At 44.2% G+C, this 27,064-nt stretch overlaps 1 protein-coding gene across 1 annotated transcript; it reads right to left on the bottom strand.

Moving 5' to 3' along the window:
• Positions 1-3,189: 3,189 nt before the first annotated feature.
• On the bottom strand, positions 3,190-21,745 carry LOC104938266 (cyclic nucleotide-gated cation channel beta-3). The gene is made up of 35 exons (XM_027281266.1): positions 21,614-21,745; positions 21,489-21,508; positions 21,008-21,022; positions 20,447-20,546; positions 20,293-20,317; positions 20,117-20,207; positions 19,612-19,718; positions 19,463-19,517; positions 19,274-19,303; positions 18,945-19,005; positions 18,823-18,850; positions 17,495-17,577; positions 16,688-16,737; positions 16,423-16,560; positions 16,211-16,252; positions 15,497-15,595; positions 14,508-14,658; positions 14,072-14,105; positions 11,603-11,681; positions 11,345-11,440; positions 11,112-11,257; positions 9,848-10,105; positions 9,564-9,772; positions 9,427-9,477; positions 8,973-9,059; positions 8,783-8,847; positions 8,469-8,591; positions 8,240-8,381; positions 7,871-8,030; positions 7,536-7,633; positions 7,365-7,448; positions 6,798-6,916; positions 6,382-6,528; positions 3,807-3,990; positions 3,190-3,662 (listed from the first exon to the last, which is right to left on the bottom strand). The coding sequence occupies exons 1-35, from the start codon at positions 21,734-21,736 to the stop codon at positions 3,537-3,539; spliced, it is 3,426 nt and encodes a 1,141-aa protein (XP_027137067.1). The 5' UTR covers positions 21,737-21,745; the 3' UTR covers positions 3,190-3,536.
• Between the last annotated feature and the right edge of the window lie 5,319 nt (positions 21,746-27,064).

The following is a 27,064-nucleotide window of genomic DNA, read 5'->3' as shown; positions in this document are numbered from 1 at the left end:
GACACATAAAGACACATGGAGACACATGAGGACAAATAAAGACACATGAGGACACATGGAGACACATGAAGACACATGTATCTCTATGACACATGTATCTCTCCATCTCTCCATCTGTGGACATGTCTCATTAATGCATGTTACTAACCAAACTTCCCTGGAGTTTCTGTCTCTGTCGTCCAGCAGGTTCTCGTGGATCGTGGCTGCTGCTGTGATCCTGCATGACGCCCACTACATATATTACTACTGTCATTATTGCTGCCATATCTGCTACTGTAATCATTTTATCAGTCATTGTAATTCATTGTCATTTTATCAGTCATTGTAATTGTACAATATGTTTGTGTTGATTTGTCCTGTACACGTGACATCTATTGCACGTCTGTCCGTCCTGGGAGAGGGATCCCTCCTCTGTGGCTCTTCCTGAGGTTTCTTCCACATTTTTTCCCTGTTAAAGGTTTTTGTGGGCAAGTTTTTCCTCACTGGAACCGAGGGTCTAAGGAGAGAGGGTGTCACTCCCTGTACAGATTGGAAAGCCCTCTGAGGCAAATGTACTTTGTGACTTTGGACTGTACAAATAAAATCTGATTTGATCTGATTTGATGTAGACACATGAGGACACATGAAGACAAATAAAGACACATGAGGACACATGAAGACACATGGAGACACATGAAGACACATTAGGACACATGAGGACACATGAGGACACATAGAGACACATGAGGGCACATGGAGACACATGAAGATGCATGAGGACACATGAAGACAAATAAAGACACATGAGGACACATGAAGACAAATAAAGACACATGAGGACACATGAAGACGTGACGTTACGTCCCCGCAGACTGTCTAAAACCTGGACGTAGTCTCCGTGACGTCCTGCAGACTGTCTAAAAGCTGGACGTAGTCTCCGTGACGTCCCTGCAGACTGTCTAAAATCTGGACTTTGTGTTGCTATACGAGGACTTGGACGTGTCCATCCTCCCTGTCCTTCGTCTCCGGCTGTAGTACAGGTTCACAGACTGAAGTATTTCCAGCATGTAACTTCCTCTGAAAGGTTTGTTTGTGTCTGTCTGTGTGAGATTAAAGACGTAAGATGAGACAGGTCTGTCCCCTCTGGTGCTGTAAGAGCCTCCATCAGTGCAGACACACTGTCTTCTTCAGGTCTCAGCAGATGGTGTCTCCTGCACACATGGTCGTGTTTCTTCTTCTGCTGTTTGAAGCTTCCTGTGTTCAGCTCTGCATTGTTTCTCTTTTCCCACCTTTTATGTTTTCTGAGACACAATGAGGAGAACTTCCTGCTTCCTGAAGCTTCTCCTCTCTTTCAGTCCACAAACCTGCAGCTCAGCGCACAGCGCCCTCTAGCAGCAGTCAGAGTAAAAACACTTGATGTGACAGTGAAGATTATTAGATATGTTTCCATGACGACAAACTTTCCCTGATTCTGGTGAAACTGGATCATATTTTATGGAGGAAATGTTTTTTAGCTCAGTCTGTTAGCTGCTGTTAGCTCATGTTAGCTCAGTCTGTTAGCTGCTGTTAGCTCATGTTAGCTCAGTTTGTTAGGTGAAAAGGAGAGAGTGAGCGAGCAAGAAGCCGCCGGACAAGAGTAAATGTGGGACTGACTTTTAGTGGTTGGTGAGAGCTTGGTGAAATAAAAGGCTGAAAGACAGACGCCGAGCTGGGCTGACTGCTGCTGGACTAGGCAGTGATATCAGCTGCTGCTGGGTCTGCTGCTGGTTCTGGTTCTGGTTCTGGGCTGACTGCTGTTGGACTAGTCAGTGATATTAGCTGCTGCTGCTGGTGAGAGCTTGGTGAAATACAACAATGGGCTCAGTAAGCGTCGCAGTGACAGTGCAGCAGCCTTCCTCTGGATCTGAGGCCCGGTTCTGTCCTCTGACCTGAACCTGAACCTCACTGATGATCTGATGACCTGGAAACAGCTGAGTGAATCATTAGCAGTCATTAGTCAGTTTGTGTCAGACAAACTTATTGAGCGCTCGTCAGTGGAAACAGGAAACAAAGAACCGACCAATCACAGCTGGAGGGAGCAGAGAGAGTTCAGTTACATCAGCACAAACTACAGCCGACCACCAACACACTCACAGATGTTCTATATATATGTCTCAGCATGCTAACCAGCAGCTTCAGTCCGGTCAGAAACGTGCCGTTATTTATTTCAGCATTTATTCTGACGTGAAGTCACAGAACAACGTTTCTGTTGGAGTCAGAGAAAAGCACTCCTTTACACTTGTTTAGTTGTTTACACGCCTTTACACTCGTTTAGTCGTTTACACTCCTTTACAATTGTTTACACTCCTTTACACACATTTAGACATTTACACTTCTTTACAATTGTTTACACTCCTTTACACTTGTTTAGTTGTTTACACTCCTTTACACTCGTTTAGTCGTTTACACTCCTTTACAATTGTTTACACGCCTTTACACTCGTTTAGACATTTACACTTCTTTACAATTGTTTACACTCCTTTACACTCGTTTAGTTGTTTACACTCCTTTACAATTGTTTACACTCCTTTACACTTGTTTAGTCGTTTCACTCCTTTACAATTGTTTACACTCCTTTACACTCGTTTAGTCGTTTCACTCCTTTGCAATTGTTTACACTCCTTTACACTCGTTTAGTTGTTTACACTCCTTTACAATTGTTTACACTCCTTTACACACATTTAGACATTTACACTCCTTTACAATTGTTTACACTCCTTTACACTCGTTTAGTTGTTTACAGTCCTTTACAATTGTTTACACTCCTTTACACTTGTTTAGTCGTTTACACTCCTTTACAATTGTTTACACTCCTTTACACTCGTTTAGTTGTTTACACTCCTTTACACTTGTTTAGTTGTTTACACTCCTTTACACTCGTTTAGTCGTTTACACTCCTTTACAATTGTTTACACGCCTTTACACTCGTTTAGTCGTTTACACTCCTTTACACTTGTTTAGTTGTTTACACACCTTTACAATTGTTTACACTCCTTTACACTCGTTTAGTCATTTACACTCCTTTACACTCGTTTAGTTGTTTACACTCCTTTACAATTGTTTACACGCCTTTACACTTGTTTATTTGTTTACACTCCTTTACAATTGTTTACACTCCTTTACACTCGTTTAGTCGTTTACACTCCTTTACAATTGTTTACACGCCTTTACACTTGTTTAGTTGTTTACACTCCTTTACACTCATTTAGTCGTTTACACTCGTTTCGTCGTTTACACTCCTTTACAATTGTTTACACTCCTTTACACTTGTTTAGTTGTTTACACTCCTTTACAATTCTTTAGTCGTTTACAGTCGTTTCGTCGTTTACATGTGATCAGTCTAATTAAAGACGATAAAACACAGAAACACCACAGAGTAAGAAAACATGAAATCCACCACAGAAAAAGAAACAGCCAGGACAGAAGACCAGAATGCACCGGGACCACATGAACCCTCCACGTCTGCCCTCTGCAGGACGCTGAAGGCATTCTGGGAAACAGAGTCCATCCTGTCATCATCACTCCGTCTTCTTCTTCTCCTCCACGATCAGCACCTCCTCTCCCGCCTCTCGTGATGTCATCCTGATGACCATGGAGCTGTCGGCGCCGTGACCCGGAGCCGGAGAGGGAGGGGGGGCCACATCCTGAGGGGGAGGAGAGAGGTGGAGGGAGGAAAGAGGAGAGAGGTGGTGTGTCAGTGTGTTGGTGTGTCGGTGTGTTGGTGTGTCAGTGTGTTGGTGTGTCAGTGTGTCAGTGTGTTGGTGTGTCGGCGCCCCCTGTGGTCTCACCTCGGTACCGTCTGACGGTCTGTAGCTCTCCCTCAGTTTGGTGAAGGCTCCTTCGATCCCCGCCTGCTCTGCCACCTTCAGAGCCGCCTTGAACATTTTGGGGGTGTCCGGTCTGGCTGGGATGACCACCACCTCTTTACCTCCACCCTTCTCATCCGGCTTCTTGTCCTTCGTCAACATCGTCCTGCACAAACACACAAACATGAGTCAAAGACGGGTCACAGAGTCAAAGACGGGTCATAGAGTCAAAGACGGGTCACAGAGTCAAAGACGGGTCACAGAGACAAATGCGGGTCATAGAGTCAAAGACGGGTCACAGAGACAAAGACGGGTCACAGAGACAAAGACGGGTCATAGAGTCAAAGATGGGTCACAGAGACAAAGACGGGTCACAGAGTCAAAGACGGGTCACAGAGACAAAGACGGTTCACAGAGACAAAGACGGGTCACAGACATGTTTGGCACTTTATTTGGAGCATAAACACATTTTAAACAAACTTTGTGTGGATCAAAAGAATCGGACCCACACACGAGATAAAAACTCTACAGCACCTCCACCCACTCTGCTGCAGCACCTTGGTCAGGTAGGAGGATCACTTCACTGACGAGACCCGGTTCTCTGACTGCCTGCACCGGGACGCAGAGCGACCTGGGTGACCTGGATTAGAGCCGAGTCTAATCCGGGTCAGGACAGACGAGATGAAACTAACTGTGTGAATTTGATGGATCATCAGGACCTGAGGCGGCTGAATGAAGCCTGGCTGCTCAAACAAGTCACCTGTAACCACGCCCACCTGTCAGTCAAAGCGTCCCCGCTCTTAACCCTGCATAACTTTAAGCCTTAATATAATGTGAACAGGTGAGTTGTATATAAATTCACCCTCAGTACAGTTGTCATGAACGGGGAAATTAGCTACAGAGACCAAAACTGTTTTTTGTACCGGGCTACAGTGGCGTCGTTAGGCCTAAAACAGGCCTAACAAAATTATTCTTAACCCCCCTAAATAGTTTGGTGTTGTCTTATATATATATCATCATCATATAACCATTAAGGACTTAAATGTGATCATAAATCTGTCAGTGTCCCTTCATTCATAGTGTACGGTACAGAGAGCCCTTCTGTGTGTTGTTATCAATCCATTCCACTTGTTCAGAACGCAAAACCACATCACTGAAAATCCAGTCCACGTTTTCCCTGCGACCTTGCTTGTGGCCCGGTACCTGCAGCCTTCAGCGTTTACTTCTACTGTGCACACAGAGCTGAACAGAACAGCGTTAGGAGACGAACGTGAATGGATGGATGCACAGATGGAGATCAGATGAAGTCTTCATCACTGCTGGTAGTAACAGTTAGTTAGCTCCAGCCCAGATAAAAGCCCCATGTAATTAATGACACGCTCCATGTTTGACGAATGAAAACCTGCTCACACACTACAGACAGTCTGTGCACGTCTTAAAAGAACGCTGCTGCTTCACTCGCTGGTTAGTGTGCACTCTGTTTAACATTTATCTCTGGAGCATGGATGCACACCATGAAACAGGAGCTGAGCTCATTCACGTATGATTATCATCAGTGGATGATAATAATAATAATAATATTAACATTAATAATAATAACCCCATCCTCCTATTGACCTGTAGGAGTTAGGGCAGAGGAGCACAGTGTGTGAGGGGAGAGACCTGTACTGGAAAGGTGAGTCTGAAGGATTTCACAGAATAGAGTCAATGTGTGCAGACAGTCTTGGAAGTATATGGAACTCAATTTGAATATGAAATCTGAAACATTCCAGTCAAGGTGCACCATATAAGACTTATTTAACTTGAGCTTTTATTTGAGAGGAATGATTAGAAAGTGGAGAAAGCCAAGTCATGTGTGTGTGTGTGTGTGTGTGTGTGTGTGATTTCAAAATATTTGGGAGCAAACATTTATTGTGTTCTGAGCAAACATGGCATCCGCCTCTATGTTGATCAGTTATTAATTTAATTCATTGTGTATCTTGAAGGGTCAGGCAGAAGGAGATGCTGAGGGAGAACAGGCAAGGTCAAGTCAGAGAGAGCAAGAGGATCCAGAGGAAGATGAAGTGACTACAGAGAGAGAAGGAGCCAACAGACAGAGAGAGGGAAAGAGATGAAGCAACTACAGCAGCTCACTCCACAGGCTTTGATTTAGGCCCAGACAGGTAAAGCTGAAGAGCCACACACAGTCTGTCATTCATGTCAACTGAAAAAGCCGAGCTTCAGCATCTGGGTCAGAACAAAGTGACAGACCGATCAGCCCCCTAAAAACAGACGACGTTCTCTGATGCTTCCACCCACAAAGTAACTTGCAGCCTTATTTGTCTTGTTAATGCTGTAAACATGCTGCTACTGTGCAAACCTGTGTTTGCTGTTGTACTGTATTAAAAAACAGACTGACTGTTTTGCAAATGCTCACGTGCTACGTTTGCTCACATCCTGTGCATCTCCTGGGGCTAAGCCCCCCCGTCCTTAAAACCTAGTGACGCCTCTGCCAGGCTGTAAACATGTTGGACATTTGGACATGGGGACTGATGGAGACTGCCTGGCTCTGTCTTACTTGGCCTTCTTGCGGAGCAGTTTCTGGGACTCCGGGTAGTGCACCAGGATCTCTGCCAGGTCCTTCTTATCCAGGATGAAGAGGTTAGCGAAGCCGTGCGCCTTCACGTTAGCTGTACGTCGGTTTCCTCCTCCACCTGCCAGCAAACTGACCAATCACAAGAGAGAGAGCTGCACTCATTAGCATACTGGATGTCAATGACTGTCATTAAGCACATTATGTTAAAATGCTACTACTCTAACAAGAACATGGTGTTTTGTCTCATTAATATTAATGAGCTGGACAATTAGAAATACTTTACATAACACAGACTGAGCAGAATTTTGAGGTACTTGTACTTCCTCTAAATAAAAACACGTAAACAACCTCAGGCTGCTCTGTAATTGGTTAATTGGATGACAGGAAGCAGCTCTGACCTGATCTCCCCGAACACCGAGCCGGCTCTGATGGTGACAAACACCGTCTGCAGGTCCGGACCGCCCACCACCTGGACCTCCCCCTGTTTGATGATGTACATCTCTCTGCCGATCTCACCCTGCAGCACACACACACACACACACACACACACACACACACACACACACACACACACCACACACAGACACACACACACACACACACACACACACACACACACACCACACACATACACACACACACACACACCACACACACACACACACACACACACACCACACACAGACACACACACACAGACACACACACACACACAGACAAACACGCAGCTCTTTAACAGATGTGTGTGTGTGTGTATGTGTGTGTGTGTATATGTGTGTGTGTGTGTGTGTGTGTGTGTGTGTATATGTGTGTGTGTATGTGTGTGTGTGTGTATGTGTGTGTTGACCTGACCTGTATGTGTGTGTGTGTATGTGTGTCTGTGTGTGGTGTGTATATATGTGTGGTGTGTGTATATGTGTGGTGTGTGTGTGTGTGTGTGTGTGTGTGTGTGTGTGTGTGTTCACCTTCTTGCAGACGAAGTCTCCGGGCAGGTACACGACAGATTTGAGCCTGGTCAGCATGTCGAACACCATCTGCCTGTCGCAGCCCTGAGACACAGACGGCACACGTCACGTCAGAGTAACGTTTAGAAACGTTCGTTTAACGTAACTTTAACTTTTTTTCTGCGTCCTGACCTGGAACAGGGCGACTTTACTGACGATGGCGTAGTTGACGTCCACGGCAATGTCCAGCCTCATCTTAGCAGGAAGCTGTATGAGCAGCTCCTGCTCGTCTGAAAAGTAACTGATTACATTTACTCAACGATTCACCAGTTCTCTGAGTGACTCTCCTTAGGAGCGATAGAACTCATTACATTTCATTTGTACATTAGTAACATTTTTACAGTGTCGACTGACTTCAATAAGATCTGAAGGTTCTTAAAACGAGTCGTTTGTTGTGGATTTACACGCTGACTCCATCTGACATTTTTTATTGATATTAAGCCACGTGCTCAGTTCCTGTAGCTTACCCAGCATGCCTTGGCTCTTCCAGGTGTAGTCATACCAGGTCTTGATCCGGTTCTGGACCTCTCGGGGGATGTTGTAGGAGTTCATGTACTTGACGGTGCTGTCCATGCAGGCCCGGTAGTAGTTCTCACCGGCTGTCGCAGCTCCGACCACATCTCTCATCTGAGACACAAAAACACCAGAACCAGAGCGGACGGGCTCGGGTCAGTCACAGGAGAGATACCGACCAGTACTTTGTTTTTGTGGACCTTTATTTCATTTTAGGTTTTTAATTATATTTGTTTCCTGTTAGCACTTTGTTTCTTAAACGTTCTTTGTGAAGTCATTAATAATAATTTATTACAGTTAATTCATTATAATGTTTAACTGACCTGACCAATCATGATCGAGAAAGCAAAGACACCAACGAAGTAGTTGATGTTCTGGAAGCAGATCTCGAAGACGGTGGTGGGGTCCGGCAGTCCTCCGATGGTGATCAGTGTCTTCACAGCAAAGTAGTAACAGCGGATGTAACTGAAGAAGACAAACATCCAACATATGAACGGTGTGTCGAGGAGAAGCAGATGATGTGTGAGTGATGGAGCGATGGTGGGTTCTTACGCGAAGCCCTTTCCGTTGTAGACCCACTTGGTGGATCCCAGTCCTTCATAGTCTGAGCCCCAGTAGAAGAGACAGGCGTTGATGTGCAGAGAGTACAGGAGGTAGGTGGAGGTTCGGATCACCCTGACACACATCAAACACAAAGGTTCAGCATTGAAAGAAAATCATTACATGTGATCATTTGCTTTGCTTTTTCACACAGTTGTATGTTGCTGCGGTTGATGCTTCAAACGTTTCCTCAGCTCTGTGGACCAGCACCAGACGGAGAGTTGATGTTTGATATGACACGTTTCTGCTTTGTCTCTCGCTCTCACCTGTAGATGTACGCTTTCTTCATCACAGCTTCCATTCTGTCGTTGAACTCAAAGAAAGCCATGTACTGAGAGGGAAAAGAGTCAGTGAGTGCAGCTGGATGAACATCTGCATGAAACTCAAAAACTTCTTAAAGGAAATGAGAAAATCAAGGCAAACATCTGATGGAGTAATACAGGATGTATAACTGACCTTGAACAGACGAGGAAACCTCAGCAGAGAGTTCACTCCAGTGAAGTAGTAGAAAACCTCCATTGGGAACAAACTGATGACGTCCATCTGTCAACACACAAGAACACAGAAACTTCATGATGAATTCAAAGTTGGACTGAAGTAAAAAGAGAGTTCCCTGTTATGTCATGAAATAATTCTAAAGATCCTTCTGGCAGCTTCTTGTCTCAGCTCCTCGGTGTTTTAAATGTTCGATAACAGGGTTCAGGGTAAACAGATTTCCTTGTTTGTTGCCTCATTTGACCATTTATGGACATGGAGCAGTGATGTCACTGTGATGAGTTCATATCATGTGTGAAATAATTTCATTGTTTTATATTTTATGACTTTACTCTAAAGAACTTTTGTTTGTTTTGATGGATGCTTTCTGAATAAAGTTATTATTGTACGTGTCATGTGGTGACCTGAGTCTTACCTTGAACCTCTCGGTGCTCATGTAGTTTTCTCTCATGTCTTTTTTGTCACACTGAAATAAAAAAAAGTTTCAGGATAAAGAAGTCGTTTGTGCTGAACTCAAATCAAAACCAAAAAGATTCTTGAATGTTGACTGACCACGATGTCTCCTCCACGGACAAACTGCAGTCTGGTCTGGAAGACGAGGATGTCGGTGATGTAGATGAGGTCGCAGGTGTAGTCGATCAGCAGCCACACATGGATGTTTTCGGGGGTTTGGTAAGGAAACGCCCAGCGGACGGGAATCAACCACACGTTCCAGTTCCACGCCGCCACAACAATGAAGAGCCAGATGACGTAGATCAGGTCTGTGGAGGTCAGATCAGGTCAACAAACACTGATGGAAACTTTTACTCAGCACATGTCAAACGGTCTGTGCTCACCGGTGAACGGGTCGATGCTGGAGGGGAAGCGGTACTCCACGATGGGTCGGAGCCAGTCAGGAACTTTGGGGAGTTTGGGAAGTTTGAGATATTTGGACAGTCTGGGAATCTTTACCGGCCGCCCCAAAATTTTAAAGGGGAGCTCCAGGTCTTTCTCTTCTTCCTCTTCTTCTTTGGCTGCAGGAGCTTCGTCCTTCTTCTCATCTCCTGGTGGAGGTGGAGGAGGAGGAGGAGGTGCAGGTGGAGCTTTGCTTGGGGCTGCAAAGATCAGACAGAATCTACGTGAGTCAGGCTGAATCTCAACTCCAGGTTCAGGTTCTTCAGTTCTTCTTCTGGAGCTTTCAACATCAGCAGAGTGAGTTTGGAAATGGAGCTGGTCAAACCTTCCAGGTTTCAGGACTTCCAGGACTTCTCATCATGTTGCTTGTTGAGCTGTGTAGTGTAGTGAGCAGTGTAGTAAGTATTGTAGTGTGTAGTGTAGTGAGCAGTGTAGTAAGTATTGTAGTGAGCAGTGTAGTGAGTATTGTAGTGAGCAGTGTAGTGAGTATTGTAGTGAGTAGTGTAGTGAGCAGTGTAGTGAGTATTGTAGTGAGTATTGTAGTGACCAGTGTAGTGAGTATTGTAGTGAGTATTGTAGTAAGTATTGTAGTGAGCAGTGTAGTAAGCAGTGTAGTGAGTAGTGTAGTGATTAGTGTAGTGAGTATTGTAGTGAGCAGTGTAGTGAGCAGTGTACTGAGTATTGTAGTGTGTAGTGTAGTGAGCAGTGTACAGAGTATTGTAGTGAGTACTGTAGTGAGTATTGTAGTGAGCAGTGTAGTGAGCAGTGTACTGAGTATTGTAGTGAGCAGTGTAGTGCGCAGTGTACTGAGTATTGTAGTGAGCAGTGTAGTGAGCAGTGTAGAGAGTATTGTAGTGAGTATTGTAGTGAGTATTGTAGTGAGCAGTGTAGTGAGCAGTGTACTGAGTATTGTTGTGAGCAGTGTAGTGAGCAGTGTAGTAAGTATTGTAGTGAGCAGTGTAGTGAGTATTGTAGTAAGTATTGTAGTGAGTAGTGTAGTGAGTAGTGTAGTGAGTATTGTAGTAAGTATTGTAGTGAGTAGTGTAGTGAGCAGTGTAGTGAGCAGTGTAGTGAGTATTGTAGTGAGTAGTGTAGTGAGCAGTGTAGTGAGTATTGTAGTGAGTATTGATGAGTCTAATGTTAAGACTACTGTAAAACTCCTGTACTAATTTAGACCAGAACAATGTGTGAATAGTCGATACATACATGATGGACTTTCTTCCTCAGACTCATCCGGGTCCACCAGCCGCTCTTTTCGTAGCTCTGTGCGACCTTTAAAAAGCACAACGAGCTGGTTCAGCCGGTCCTGGATCACCACGCTGCCGACACTGGCAGCCGACAGAGGGCGCGTACTGATGGACGACAAAACAGGACAGAAAACATGAAGGACGGAGGTGACAGGCGGAGGACAAAGTGTGTTTGGGTGTGGTGTCTCTCACTCATCGTCTGCCGTCAGAAAGTCGCCCTGATTGGATCTCAGATCAGCCCTCGACAGCTCCCCATCGTCCTCATCTGCAGACAGATCACCTGTAGGACTGACGGAGACACAGGAAGAACACGAGGACGTCCACAGTGACTAAGCAATATCTCGATGGCTAGATATAAGTATATAAGTACAATATTCAGTACAATACTTAGTAAATACTTAGTTACTGAAGTGAAGACGAAAACAGAGAAGAGATGTTTGTCATCTGTACCTGAGAATTTGGGGGAGTTTCAGGCCCACGTCCTCCACCTTCAGAGCCGGAGCTCCACCCAAACCTTTACCACCACTCCCTGAGAAACAGACCAGAAACAGACTGTTGGACGACAGGTGTCAAAGCTGACGACAGGTAACAAATCTGACGACAGGTAACAAAGCTGACGACAGGTAACAAAGCTGACGACAGGTGACAAAGCTGACGACAGGTAACAAAGCTGACGACAGGTAACAAAGCTGACGACAGGTGACAAAGCTGACGACAGGTAACAAATCTGACGACAGGTGACAAAGCTGACGACAGGTAACAAAGCTGACGACAGGTAACAAAGCTGACGACAGGTAACATGCAGGCTGTTTTGATGTTTTGTTTGAAGTTAAGCATCTTTAAAATAAAATATTATGAAATATAAAATATATTTATTATACAGGAACATTTAACAGCATATTTCATGTTCTGTTCAGTCGGCTGTATATTTGTAGACATGTGTCACAGTAGTTTATAAACTGAACTTCCAGTCCCTGATGAAGACCATGACATGTGACTGAAAGCTCTGAAGACCCAGTGAGTATTATTTAGTCTCAATGATCTTAATGATCTTCAACAACGAATGTTCAGTTCATGAATTCATGCAGCAGCTGTGAACACTGCAGCTCGTTACACTGATGCTTAATAAAGAAATCATTAATTTGACACAAAATATTGATTTAAAAAATGATTTTATTTGGTCTGCTGTGGTCCTCCATGTCTATGGTCAGACCTGTGTCTGTTATTCATAGCAGTGATCTCAGAAATAACTGCAGAGGGCTGCAGACAACGACGGCGTCTAATAATGTGTTCAGTCACAGTAACTCCTTTTAACTCCTATCAGGCTGCCCAGGAAGTAACTCCAGAACGCTGCAGCACGTGGACTGACAGGACCAGGACCAGACATCATTTCCCCCATTCTGGCTTCCTGGTAAATTCTCCTCACCTTCATATCTCTAAGAGCTCATACTACCTTACTACCCCACTAGAACATTGAGATCTCAGAATGCTGGGTTCCTCAAGGTTCCTCAAGGTTCCTCAAGGTTCCTCATGGTTCCTCGTGGTTCCTATAGTTAGAGACGGTTCAGGTGAGTCCTGAACCGCCTCTTAGTTATGCTGCTATAGGCCTAGACTGTGGAGTTTTTTCATGGATGGTGGCTACATTGAGAGTAGTTTTTTTGAACCTTTCCTGCCTTTTGGACTTCAGATGTGACCCTAATCAGATCCTTCATTGATTTGTTGGTGTGTCTGGACTGCAGGACCACCTGAGTCTGACGTTCCTGTTTTCCTGTTTGAACTGTAACAAATGTTGCTTCAAGCTTCAACATGTCTGAAGGGAACAGTGCACATGAAACGAGCCAAGCTAGCACAGCACAAACATCCACTTCCTGTAGTCACCTGAGGCGCGGTTAGCCGGCAGCTCGGCAGGTGAAGCGGCGCAGAGCAGCAGAGCATGATGGGAGTGATGACGAGGTGGATGTTGGATAATACAAAGGAGGTTTGTTTGGCACTTTAGATTTCAATCTACACAAACTTCAGGCATCTATAAGGGTTCTCTAGGAGTCTGCTACAGGAGGACGGGGGCTTAAGGCTGCTCAGGATGCTGGGAGTTGGAGTTTAGGCGCCTGAAGCGGCTGATGATGCTCATGCAGCAGTGTCGCGCCTGCGTGGGGAGCTGCGACAGCTCCTCCTTCAGCTGGGTGAGCTCAGGCGGCAGGGTCGGCATGGATAGTTTGGGAGGGGTGAGGTAATGGTCGTGCATCAGCGACCTGCAGCTCTCCAGACACTCGACAGCGTGCGGGAATCGAAGCAGGAAGCTCATTATCGCTGAGCAAATGTCGGGAACTGGACGAGGGTCAAAGACAAAATGACAACTGTGAGATGAGTTCGTGTACAGAGAAACTCTGACGCATGAATTAAAATATGAAAAACATGGAGGATCCTCAGGGCCAAGCCAGGAGCTAAAGACTGAACTGAGTTTCATTTCAATCTCATCAGTCCTGTTCGCTGTTTGAAACCATCGGGCTCGTTCAAAGTTAAACCATCTAACTACGTAACTTACTCATTGTACATACAAACCAAGAAAAATGACCAAATCTGAGCAAGCTATCAAAGTCTGGAGGGGTAACGCTCCTGATGGGAAATCAAGTCAAGAGGATGGCGGACCAAAACAAAGTCAAGGCCGCGATCACCATGACATGAACCAGTCTGTTCAATGTCACTGCTGACAACATAACGAGACACTGATCAGTTCAAGAATCCAACAACACGTCAACACGATCGAGGATAATAAGAGAATTAGCTTGTGTGAGAACAAAAAATGCAGGACTGCGGACAGGAAGTTATTATATTTATTTTATTTATGTTTCTCCTTCAATTTCTTAATGTTGCAAAAATCTAAAGAGCTGTTCAGAAAAATGATTCAGCTCTCACCTCCACCTTCACCTCCTTCTGCTGCTCCCGCTGCCTTGGCCTGAGAGAAGAAGAAGAAATAAAACATGATGTGATTCTCTGCACACCTTTACTCAGGTAGATATAACTACCTTTACATATTTTTGTCAGAATATCACATTTTCTTCAGCATCAAACTTCATTCTTAGTTTACTTTTACCAAACTTTAATTGGAGGTGATAATCTCTTATTGCTGCCTGCTGCATATGATGTTTTTATTTCTGATAGAAATGATGGAAAAGATATAAAAGTTATAATAAACCAAAATTATCCAAAGTCAAATGTGGAGTAACAGTTGTTTCACGACTCCAACCAGGTGGAGTTGTCGGCTGTCAGCTTTGAGGATTTGATAAGTGCATAGTGAGGATGAGCTGTTCTGAGGTCAGGGTGTAGAGAAAAGTCTGCTCGATGTAAAAAGTTTCACCTCTTCTGTGGTCGTGGTCGGGGCTTCTGGGGCTTGTGGCTCTGGTTGTTGGGTGACCGGACTCTCCAGGTCTCTCTTCTCCGATGCTGGTTCCACAGCTGTCGATGACGGAGTGTCTTGCTCTTTCGGTGGACAGAGGTCCGGCGCACACCTGGTGAAGGAGGACAAGTGTCAGGACTGAGGAGCAACACAAAGTTCAATGTAAACTGTGCTAAGAGGCAAAGCTTTAGCAGCATGGGCATCATGAAACTAGTCAAACCCAAAGTCCTGCCCGAGCTAACCGGAAGCTAAGGAAGCTAAGCTAAGCTAAGCTGGCTCTGGTCCTGGTGTGGTTGTCTTGTTCTGTGGGGGAGGCAGCTCCAGTTGGTTGCTTTGGTTGGTTCTGGGTGCCATTGTAGCAAACAGGGAGGCCTTTGGCTGTTTTTGGACCACGCCATTGTTACTGGTTAGACTCATGCAGATTGCTGAAGGTACCCATTTAACTTAGAACAATGACTGCAAACACTGAATTGTGTTTCAGCTTTTTGAAAAGCCGAATGAAAGAAGACCTTCTGTCCATGGGTTATTTAATCCGTTCAGTGTTCTGGGCCTGCCAAAACCATCCCCATCAATCGTGAAACACTTCAACAAGGTTCTTCCAGTTACTTGGTCTCATTCTTTCTATCACTGCCCACAGCTCATAACCGAAGGTGAGGGTTGAAGGACCAAACATATTGCAGGGTTCATGAGTTTACCCGTTCAGTCTACATTGGGCTATGAAACCCGGATGTCTCGTGGGTGAGGTACTTTAGGAGTTCAGGACCTCCTCAAACTATCCATCTAGTACTTTGCCAAAGTAACGAATCATCCTAATACTCTTTGTGATTATCATGGACAGAATCTCCAAATGCAGCCAAAGAATGGTGACCAGGGCAGGACTTCAGGAAATCCAAGCTTAGTACATCTGATGGTTCCAACGTACAAGCCTATCTAATTATGTCTGGGCTTACTGGTCTGTTTTTTTCTCTTCATCAACAGTGGTTTTCTTATTTCCCTCTGGACTTCTATTGTCTGTGTTGTCTTCTGTGTCCTCCTGCAGGTTCTGCAATCTGAACGGTTTGCAGGGACAAACAACATTTAGCTCATTGTATCAGAAGAGTTTCTAAAAGGGGGCAGCATCCGAGTCAACAGGAGAGCAAAAGAACTTCAGGTGAAGGTTTTTGTAAAGTTTAACAGGGTAGAGCAGTTCCCTGCCAGCAGAGGGTGCTCAAAACACAGAGAGTGCATCATAAAGAGTCGATTCTCCATATTGTCATGCATTCAGTGACATTTTACAGATCAACCTGAAGAAGTCCTGTGGACTGGGATCTACATTGGTCCTTCAGTTGTGGGGATGAGGTTTAAATCAGGTCCTGACATTCCTGCCAGGTCCAGACAGAAACAGTTCAGGACACCTTCCTCTGAGCGTGTTCAACTCAAACCTTCTGAATCTCTAACACCTCAGAGTCAAACAAGATTAACATAAACTTCATCCCAGAAATACTGACCAGCTGGATGCCACGTGTAGGTAAAAGAGTGTAAGTAAAGTATTGCAAGAGATGAGTCTGACCTAGCCACGACATTTTCAGGCGACACAGGAAGTGCAGTAGCGGCAGCTAGAAGTCATTTACTCAGCAAAGCAGCAGTACATGAGTCAGGTTTGGTTTTCATGAAGATGGGCTTACTCTGGGTCGTCCTCGTTTTCTTCCTCCAGGATGTTGGGCAGTCTGTTCAGGACAAACAGGACAGTTACTGGAGGACGTCTCAGGTCAGAGTGGTCTGGATGTATGTCTCCATGTGTAATTGTACTGTGTACTGTACTGTAGCTTCTCTTGTGTTCTTAACAGGGCAGTTTCCATCAAAATGGTATAATATGTGCTGTGTTTATGTCACTTACTGCTCGTTGGACTCTGGTAGCGTTTCTATGACGATCTTAGCTGAATGCTCCACCTCGAGCTGTCGGACTGCCTCCTCCGCTGCCTTCCTGGCCATCTCCTCTGCGATGCGGGCCGCCTCCAGACGCTCCTCCTGCAGTCTGAACAACATGACGAACTCAGTTACTCACCAGAGTTTCAGGAAATTACACTTTCAAAGTGTTGGACAAACAGGATTACAAAAGGATAATAGTAATAGAGTAAATTAGGTGGAGAGTGGTCACTAACCTTTCCTCCTTCTCGATGCTATCCGTCACTGCAGTACCTGCATCTTCTGTCTGCAACCACACACACAGATTTCATCTTGTTACTCTAATTTTGCCCCACATTAAAAATATTACTAAAACCCTGGTACCCTCTGGATTACCACAGTAGGTACCATAGCACTTTGATGTGTAATACTACCTTTGCAGCCAAAGTACTTTGGTACATATTGCAATGGTTGGTTCTACACTGTACCCTTCAAAGTACCATGGTACTTACCCTAATAAATTACTGCAATGGTACCCCTAATAACATGGTACACCTTGAAGTGCCACAGTACCTATGCCTGTACTACCAGGCTACCCTTCAAAGTACAAGTGCCTACTTTGATACATCTATGGTGCCATTATCTGTCACGGTACCTACTCTGGTAAAACCATGCTACCTCTTTGAAGTCATGGCACCTCCCCCAGGCCTGACCCTGGGACCTTCTGGACTACCACAGTAAGCAGCATAGCCATTTGAAGCATAATACTACGCTTCCAGCCAAAGTGCTGTGGTACATGCTGCCATGATAACTTCCTTGACGACATGGTACCCTTCAAAGTGCGACTAATGAAGGTTTTCGGTCACGAAGTGAAGTATTTAGGATTCATCCTCTGGGTATCATGAATGTTTGGATGTCATGGCTTGTGGGCTTCTGATTGTAGACCATTAGCATAGTCTTAAAAATAGCTTTTTGATCACAACAGGACAAATCTTGTGATGGTTTTCTTTAAGATCACCATCTTTCTGAAAGTGTTCATCAGGGTTGGACCACATCAGACTCACCTCCTTCTCCTGTTTGGCCTCCTTGTCATTGTCCTGTTCGATGTCCTCCAGCACCAGGTCTGTACTCTTCTGTCCGATGCTGACTAAACACCACATGGCAGGAAGAGCACGGATGAGGATTATCAACCACTGAAAATCTAAACTCAGGTAACTGATGACTCCTCAGGTGTGTAATTTTTATCATGAATGATTCATGAATTTGTTTTGAACAAACATCAATTACATGTTTGGACATTTATGATTATTTGATACTCATTGATTGATTGATTGATTGACTGATTGATTGCTGTGCTTTCAGGTGTACAAACCAACAACAACCCAACAACAAAACACTCATTATTTTACAATGAATGTCTTTATTTTCATATTAACATACTGCAACATGCTTTAATGACTTCACTGAGTTAGCTGCCTCCGTATTATCAGCAAAAAAAAGCAAAAGTGGGCGTGAATCATTGGCAGTTCAGATCAGAAGTAGCACCAACGGCAAAATAATCCCAGTCTGTCCCTGTAGTTACAAAATCAGAGAGACTACGGGGATCACCAACTGAACCTCGTCTCAAATGTTTTGCAAAGAAAAGTTAAAGTGCGTCATAGCTGTGCAAAAAGTGAAAGCACTGTCGCTTTGTAGAGCAGCTATAAGACTGAATTATGGCGTCACTGTGTCTGTCTGTCCTTCAGTCAGTTAAAGAGTTTCTGCTGCTGTCAGTGTCAGTGTGAGCGACTGTCCCGCTCTTCCTTCTCCTTTTATTTTAAGGGGCTCTTGATCCTTTCCCCCCTGAAACAGAAGGAGAAGAGCAGCCCGGTTAGAGTCTGCCTCATCACTGACACCGCTGCTACACTGCTAAGAAACCCTGCCAACCAACCAATCAACCAATCAATTCATCAATGCATGTGTTTCTGCAAACTGCAGTTAGAAAGTAGATAAGCCACTGAGGTCAGAAAAGTATATTCCACTGCTGGAAAGCTGCTTTTTAAATAGTTTCAATTAAGAGAAAGCAGTGAAGAAGAAACTGAAGAAAGAATTTAGGTAATGTTTGATTCACAGAAAAACTTCATGTGTTCGTGTACATCTGATGTCATGACACAACTATTGGCTCGGTTAGTTCACAGTGATAGTTTCAAGCTGTTTCTTGGCATCTCCAGACAGTTTTCAGTCCAAACTTTATATCGAATTGTACCCAGAATCTGTATGTCTGTGCCTTTTTATATAATCTGTATATTAACAAAAGTCAGCTGCCAACATCTACCTGGAAAGTCCCTAAAATACTGGAAGAACCAGAGTAGATCCTGATGTTCATGTGTCAGCTGTGCAAAGGTTTACTTACTGTTCTGCACATCGTCGCTGCCAGCGTCCTGCATGAGGGGAACAAATATTGGAACGGCATGTTCAGTGATGGTCTGATGAACTTGGATTTAAAAGCATGAGAGATGCACTACAGCGACTCACCTGCTTCGGTACAGGCTGAGGGAAGATTCGACCAATCCCACTGACGATCCAGCCCACCATACTGTCAACACAACGCCCATGTGTTAGAAATCAAACTAGAATATTAGAGAATATAGCATATAGCATAACATTCAGATTTCACACGTTTTGTAGCGAGCATGTCAGATGTTTTGGTTTGTAGCTCCCCAGTGTAAAAAGCATGCTGTTCATATTTATCTGCTAGAAATGAGCATATCTGATGTTATAAGAGTTGTTTCTGTGCAAAATATCTCTATAATAAAGAATTCAGACATCCCAGCTAAAACTGTATGCTAATGCTTTCCACCTACTTGGGCTGCTGCTCTGCTTCCTTGGAAGGCCTGTGAGGACAACATGAAGATAACATTGACTTTATTCACACCTGAAAACTGTAAAGAACAAGTATTTCTTTTATATTACATATATACTATTATGTATATATTTAAACATCTCCGTCCTTGAATTATTCTGATCATTGTGCGTATCATTCCACATCTTACTTGTCAGTGTCAGTGGCAGGTTTTGGGGCTGCAGGTTCTGGTGCCGGAGGTTCTGCTGTTTAAAGGAACAGGAGACACTCAGTAACCCTGACATCACTGAGAGCTACATACATGTGCTGATCATCTGAGGAACACGGAGCTGAAGCTACCTTTGGCTGAAGCAGGAGCTTCAGGCTTCTCTTCTGCCTTTGAGCGGATAGGAATCTCCGGCTGAGGAATCGCCTTCTCGATGCCCTGTTTGATCCAGTCTATCATCCTGATGGTACACACACATCAGAAACACACACATGGACCTGGATTAGCTATGAAACATAAAACATCAGCATGCATGCTGGCAAAATATCTCTGAGTATCTATTTTCCTTTTTACTGGTTGTTCTCCAGCGAAACACAAACAGAAACTCAGAGTTTTTATTTCATTTGTATTTAAATACAGATTCAAAGTACTTTACTTAATTTCCATTTTTGTACCTAAAAAAACGACTAAATATTGAAATATTGTATTTTCAGTCCACATTTGTTGGAGGTTGAGGAATTCTTCTTAAGGTATGATGGTGATGCAGGTATGCTTCATAGGTTTATATGTAAAGTTTTGTTTTCTTCCAGTTTCCCTTCATTTAGGAAGCAGGGTCATGCTCAGGTAACAGATACATACCTGGGTGGGAGGGGTTTGTTGTCAGTTGTTGCTGATGTAGTTTTGTCTTTGTCTGTTTCCACCTTCGCCGCGGTCACCTGAGGCTCTGCAGCTGGAATAAAACCAACAGTCTAATGAACGTCCAGTCAGTCTCTGAATCTTTGTTGTCAGGAACATTCAGGTGTTCAGATTCTCACCTGCTGCAGGCGGTGCTGGACGCACCTGAGGAGGAACAAACAATGAGGTCACGTGACCAGCAGACTGGAGTTTGTTACCGTTGGACAGAGCAAGGCTAGCAGTTTCCCTTTGTTTCCAGTCTTTATGCTAAGCTACACACAGGCACATACGTACCTCAGCGGGCGGCTCGGCCGGTGCTGGATCTCTGCTCTTCAGATCAGGCTGAGGAACGACTTTCTCCAAACCCTGAGCGATCCAAGCAATCATCCCTTTGCTGTAAGGGTAAAACAGGATGAACACTAGAGGGCAGTGCAGAGCAGCAGGGGTTGGTGGTGATCATGTGATCAGTGAAAGCAGCTGATGGGTCTCAGTCCGGATACTTCCATTAGTACACTTCTATGTAGTACTCTGTGTACATCCAGGTGTAGTGCTGGTAGTGTTGTCTCAATACAACCATTAGCACCAACATTTGACTTCCAAGACATAAATATAAATTATTATTTTATTATTATATTACGGTTACGGTACGTAGGTAGTGTTCCCACTCTTCACTCTTTGAGTCAAACCAATCGTGTCCTCACAGTTCACCGACTTTAGACAGTGTGAAGACCTGACATAGAAAGTGTGGAAGTACGAGGACTGGGACAGCGTCCATCTGTATTTAAGGGCCGTATGAAGGATCGCACTATGACGGTTTATAAAGCAGCTCAGGATTTGCCTGTCATGATTACTCACTCGTCTTCAGGTTTACTGTCGTCCACGGGGAGGAAAGAACACAGAGGGAACATCAGTAACATCACCTTCACCCAGGAGCTTCATTTCATCACATGTTGACACCTCGAGTGATTCAGGCTCGAGTGGTTCCACATCAGGGTCACAACAGATCAACTTCAAGTCTGACTTTTCAACCACATCCACAACTGTTTAACTCGTCCGAGTCCATTTTCAAGTCTTATCAAAGAAAGTTACCGAGGGCGAGACCGAGACAAGTCAGAGTCAACTTTCCAGGTCAAGTCTTAGATAAGTCTGAATGCAGTTCACCTGCTCCACCGTCAGGTTTTAAACTTGTTTCTTTGTTTCACATCAAATACTGCAGCCTGATCAGTTCCTTCAGAATATGAAGCAAGGAAACATTTGACGAGTCAGGAGTGACACACACACACACACACACACACACACATAATGTATATACTGTATATACACACACTATATTTACCTGGTTGTTGCATTTTCCTCCTGTGAACAGGAAGACATCAAAAATATTACTTATTACTAATTATTCGTACAGGAAACTTAAAACGAGTTGTGGAATCTGATCCAGGCTCAGTGTCTGATCCTCACCTTGGTCATGGAGTTGGCTTGGCTCAGCTTCGGTGAGACCGCCGGTTGAGGCAGAGCGCCGCTGATCCAGGTCAACACACCGGGCTGAGAGCCGGGCGCCGGGCTGGAACAGTGTTTACTCATGTTAACTTTCAGCAAATGGACGAAACTGAAACTGAGCTGCAATGTTGGTGGATTTTTTTTACAATTAACTGAAACCAAATTTCAGTTTGAAGGTGACACAACGAAGCATCTTTGAAAGCATCAGATCTGTCTGAAGCTGGACAAAAGTTTCAGTCTGTACTGAACACCAGAACATTTCTGTCATTTCATCAGTCGATGTGACAAAGAAAAAGCATCGTTCGGTGACATCACATCCTGTCGTCATCACTTCAAACTATGAGCTGTCAGTTAGCTTACAGAGGAAATCCAGGCACACGTTTCCCTTCAATGAAATGTGACGTACGACTTTGCACCAACAGACAGCCGTCTAATAGGACAGGAAATGACTTTGCAATGGACGTCTTTAAAACACACAAACAAGAGAAGACAATCTGCAGCTCTGAAGACACGACACACGATGACCTTCACGGGAACAAAGACCTGGACCGAGCTCAGCGGAGAGCCCGCTGGCTTCATGGACTGTTGCTGCAGGCTAGAACCACAGGAGCACAGGATGTAAACATGACATCATGTTTCAGTTATCTATCCATCTAACGCCTCGTATGATGTCACTGTAACTCACCTGCTCCCGTCCGCTGCCGGTGCTTCCTGTTTGGGATTGTCAGCTTTTGGAGCTGTCGAATGAAACCGGGCCGTGTGTTTAGTGTCAAGAACTAAAGTGAACACATATTGTTCCCTGTGTGAGCGGTCTTACCTTCATCTTGAAACGTCACTTTCTTCTCCTGCTGAAAACACAAAGAAGTCGCAGATATTTGATTAAAACATTTATTATTGGTTTATTTCATCAAAACACACAGTTACCTTCATGTGTTTATTCTGTTAAAGCATGTAGTGTTACCATAAACACAGGTGGGTGTGGCTTACCGGAACCGGGGGCGGAGCCGGGGCAGGGGGCGGGGCATCAGCCTTCTGGTCATCATCTTTTTTGGGCGGGGGCTCAGGCGGCTGGGGAACGACTTTGACCACCCAGCTCAACATCCTGAACCATCAATGAAGTCATGTGACGAGAAACCAAAGAGAAACCTCTGAAGTTCAACTGAAGAGCAAGTTTGTCTTTTCATTTGTCTTCTTCCATCTGCTGCTGAACATCTTATGATCTCACTATTCCATCAAATACATGGAACATGTCACATATGTTGTGTCTTTAAACAATCCTGTGACAAACACCAGCTCAGAAAGGCTCCTGTAGAGTTCCAGCTTGAATAATCTCAATAAGCTCAAAACAAAACTTGGACCTCGAAACTAAACAAACAGAATTAGCCTCTTTTCTATTTCCTTTACAACTGACCCGCTTCTCCCTGTACTGGGCTTAATGGTGTTTGGATCACGTCTGGCTGAGTGTCAGCCTCAATTAGACCTGACTGATCATGACCCTAATCCGCCTGGCAACAGGAAACATCTGTGTCACTGCTGCACATCAACACGTCCATTAATCTGCTGTTTGTCACTCACAGGTTCCAGCGTCCACCACGTCGTCACTCAGTCACCACGTTTAATGATCGTTCGCCAGTTAGCAATCATTCAGGTAACCAGTTTGGTAGTTCATTGGGTAATTAGCCAATTAGCAACTCAGCCAGTCACTGACAATGTGCCAGTCCAAGAGGTAAACAGCCAGACTGTTAGCCAGATAACTGTTGTGGTGGCCAGCCAGCAAGTTGCCCATCCACATCGTCTTCCAGTCAGTCAGTCAGTCAGTCAGTCAGTCAGTCAGTCAGTCAGTTATAATCAGATAGTTAAGTAGTTTGTAAATCTGTTGTTAACTTTTCAGCCACTTTGCATTCGGCCCGCTGTTCAGTGAATCACGGTTATCCTGCAGTCACCGTCCCTGATCACTGCACACCGAGTCTGGGACTTTCATTACATCAGCAGGAGTTTAATGAAGAGTTTGGTCGTGTTGTTTGTGGCACACTTGGCTGTTTTCCAGTGCCGGAGGACCAAACGTGAGCCGGCACTGGCCCATTTATGGCTGCCAGATTCTGGGTATGACCTCTGAGTCAGTGTCATCCCCCTGGATCGGACCGTGGTCCTTGTAGGAAAAGTCAAGACAACTTTATTTATCCAGCCTTGAAATCAGATCTCCGCCTCAAAGAGCAGAACACACTCAGTGCTTTGAGCCTCGATTCAGATATTCAACAGTGAAAAACAAGGACAGACGCTGGTGTCCAATGATTTGGCTCCTGTAGCTCAAAGTTCAATGAACACTGAGTATTGCAGATTATCTGAGTTATAAAACCATCCAGGACATTCAGAGCATTCAGTGTTTGGCTGTGAGAGTGAGATCCCAAACTATGAGTGTCATGAGGACCGAGGTTCATAAACTGTATGGGAATTCTCAATCGGAACCAAAAGTCTCCGGATAGTTTAGACTGAAATGTTACATTAATGTAACAGATTATATCATCTGTCTGTCTGCATGTGCGTTGTCATCCCCCACAAACTCATCAAACACAATTTAGTTAAAAACCTCGACTAATCACATCAGCAGTTATTATTCATGCTCCGTACACTGCAGCTTCATAAATCCAACACAATCAAGTCAAGCAACCAAAACACAGCAGCAGTCCACTCTACTCTGCAGCTGCTCCACAGCTGATGGAGGTGTCCATGAAGGTGTAGGTGTGGTCTACGTGTTGGTGGTCTCTTGTCCTACCTGAGTTGCTCAGTCGGGGTCCAGCAGCATCCCACAGAGCTGCAGTGAAGAAGCTGTGAAGACCTGCAGGGATCTGAACACTGTGGAGGATTACAGAGGAGCTCTGCTAACAGGATTACTGAGGCAGTGAAGGGCAGAGCCAGACAGATTAGACTCATGAAGGGAACCTCAGGTCTGCTCACAGAGTCCAGGAACACCTCCACTCATGATGGTTCATGTGAGATGAACGGAGGAGTTTGACAGAATCAGAGATGGTAAACCTCAGGTCCACAACATGTCTTAGCTTACATGAGTTACATGAGCATACTCAGCATCACACGCAAATATAAAATCAACTCAGAAAACATGAAGCGTAAGATATGAACTGATGAGCTTCATTAAGCTGCAGACACGTCCGTGTTCACCAAGCACCAAAGAAATCAAGAAGAAGATGAAGCGACGCAACAGAGTGAAAGTTTAACACCATTCTGCTGTCTTAGATTAATGAACTATATAAAGTCTTAAATCTCTGAACACAGCCTTTCTTCTGTTATCCGGGCCATGCATGCTCAGCCGGCTGCACTTCGTATATATGGAGCAGAACTCCTTCATGGATGCAGACCTGAGTTTGACGACCCTCGTGGAGGATTATTTGATATCTGCCTGTCCACTTACAGGTTTCTCAAATCAAAGAATCAGTTTTTGATTCGAAAACGAAAGAACGGATCAAGTCATCGGAAAGAAACACGACCAAAGTTCTCTGAGTTCATAAGTGTCTGAGAATAAAGAAATAAGCAGAAAAAAGTTACATCTGAAGTTGGATTAATTTTTATGTTTATAAGAAAAGATCAGATGATACTGAGAATAAATAAAAACCCTGAAAGACTTCACTGTGCAGCAGCTGTTCAGTCGACATGTCAGGTCATAGATTTAGATTTATGATGAATGCAGCTTTAAGTTATATGCCATTCATTTTTTATTTGGATTATTTGAGGAAGTATTCAGTTACTTAAGTAACTAATATCTAATACTGAGAAGTTGTAATGATGAAATATTTTTGTATGAAAAATTATTGAAATAATTCATCTGTGAAGCGACTAATTTTAATTTAGAATCATCACGTTTATAAACTCTTTAAACTTGCCAAGTAACTAAATCTGTCAGATTAAATATTTCCCACGTTTTTCTTTTACATTTTCTGTTTCATATTTATTTGAAGATTTACTGAGACATTTCTTTTGAGTTGAGAACGATGTCTTCATACTGCTTCAGGCCTCCAGTCTAATATAATATATATTTTTTTATTTTACTGACACCGAACATGCGTGTGCCTGGTGAATGAAGCGCCTTGTTTGGATCTCAGCAGGTTCTGGACTCACACAGAGCTTCAGCCTCTCCAGGTTAAAGCTGTTCATGTGGCCCTGAGGAGGATTAGCTCTAACGAGGTTAAGTCCGGCGTCAGCGAAACAGAGGATTGCAGCTCAGGTGCTGCTGCACACCTGACAACATCCAGAGCTGCTGGAAGCTGAAAGTTGATTTTAATGAGGTTTCACTTCAGTCACTAATATTCTGTCCCTGTATTAACAATCTTACTTCACTTTGTAAATATAATGAAGTGAACATACTCAGTGTTTCCTACAGGCTGTAAAACGAGTCTGAAGGTTTCAATTCTGCTAAATGTACTTTAACACTTCAAATGAACACACACACTGCCCTCCTGTGGACAAGCTTTTAACTGCAACTGTGTGTGTGTGTGTGTGTGTGTGTGTGTGTGTGTGTGTGTGTGTGTGTGTGTGTGTGTTACAGGTTGTGTAACACACACATCTTTACTTTAGTGTAAGCAGGAACACAGTTGTGGTAAATGGCCTGCCTCGAGATTGAACCTCTGATCATCGGGTTGGTGGACGACCCGCTCCTCCTCCTGAAAGTCGTGCATCACAACAGGAGGAGAAGAAGAAGAAGAAGAAGAAGAAGAAGAAGAAGAAGAAGGAGAAGAAGGAGAAGAAGAAGGAGGAGGAGGAGGAGAAGAGAGTGGAACACAAAAACCTTCAGCTGATTTTAGATCAAAGTTTAATGTCGTTCACTGAACCAGTGTGTCATTTTTACAATCTGTTTCCAAATAAGTCTGAACACACACACACACACACACACACACACACACACACACACACACACACACACACACACACACAGATTATGATTCTGTCTGTGTTTCCATGGTAACCATGTCAACAGTAACTACGTTTCCATCAGACCTCCACATGACCTTTGTGACTGAACTAAAGTTGCTGTTGAAGGAGAGAGAGGTTCGTTTGTTTCAGAAGAAGAAGACACAAGAAATTAACGAGGTCCTTAAATTACTGAACACACACACACACATGTTGTGGAGATCCTGCTGAAGTCAAAGGTCAAAGGTCAAAGGTCAATGGTCAGGAGTTCAGAAAGTGTTCAGGAGCCTCTGATGTCTGATGCTGTATTATTTATTGACGCTTGATCAAGGAGAATTAGAGACACTCTCAAAGTTCATCAGAAGTGCCTGAGTCGGTCTCACATTCTGCCCAACTCATCCTGGTGGATCGACTTTAAACCCCAAGATAACAGCACAAATACTACACGCCCAGAATGAGTCACAGAGAATGTCTTTACCCATGGAGGTGTTA

The sequence above is a fragment of the Larimichthys crocea genome, chromosome VIII (genome assembly GCF_000972845.2).
Source record: "Larimichthys crocea isolate SSNF chromosome VIII, L_crocea_2.0, whole genome shotgun sequence".
Classification (NCBI taxonomy): Eukaryota; Metazoa; Chordata; class Actinopteri; family Sciaenidae; genus Larimichthys; species Larimichthys crocea.
The sequence above is the reverse complement of the archived record's forward strand: the minus strand, read 5'-3'. Positions and strand labels throughout refer to the sequence as shown.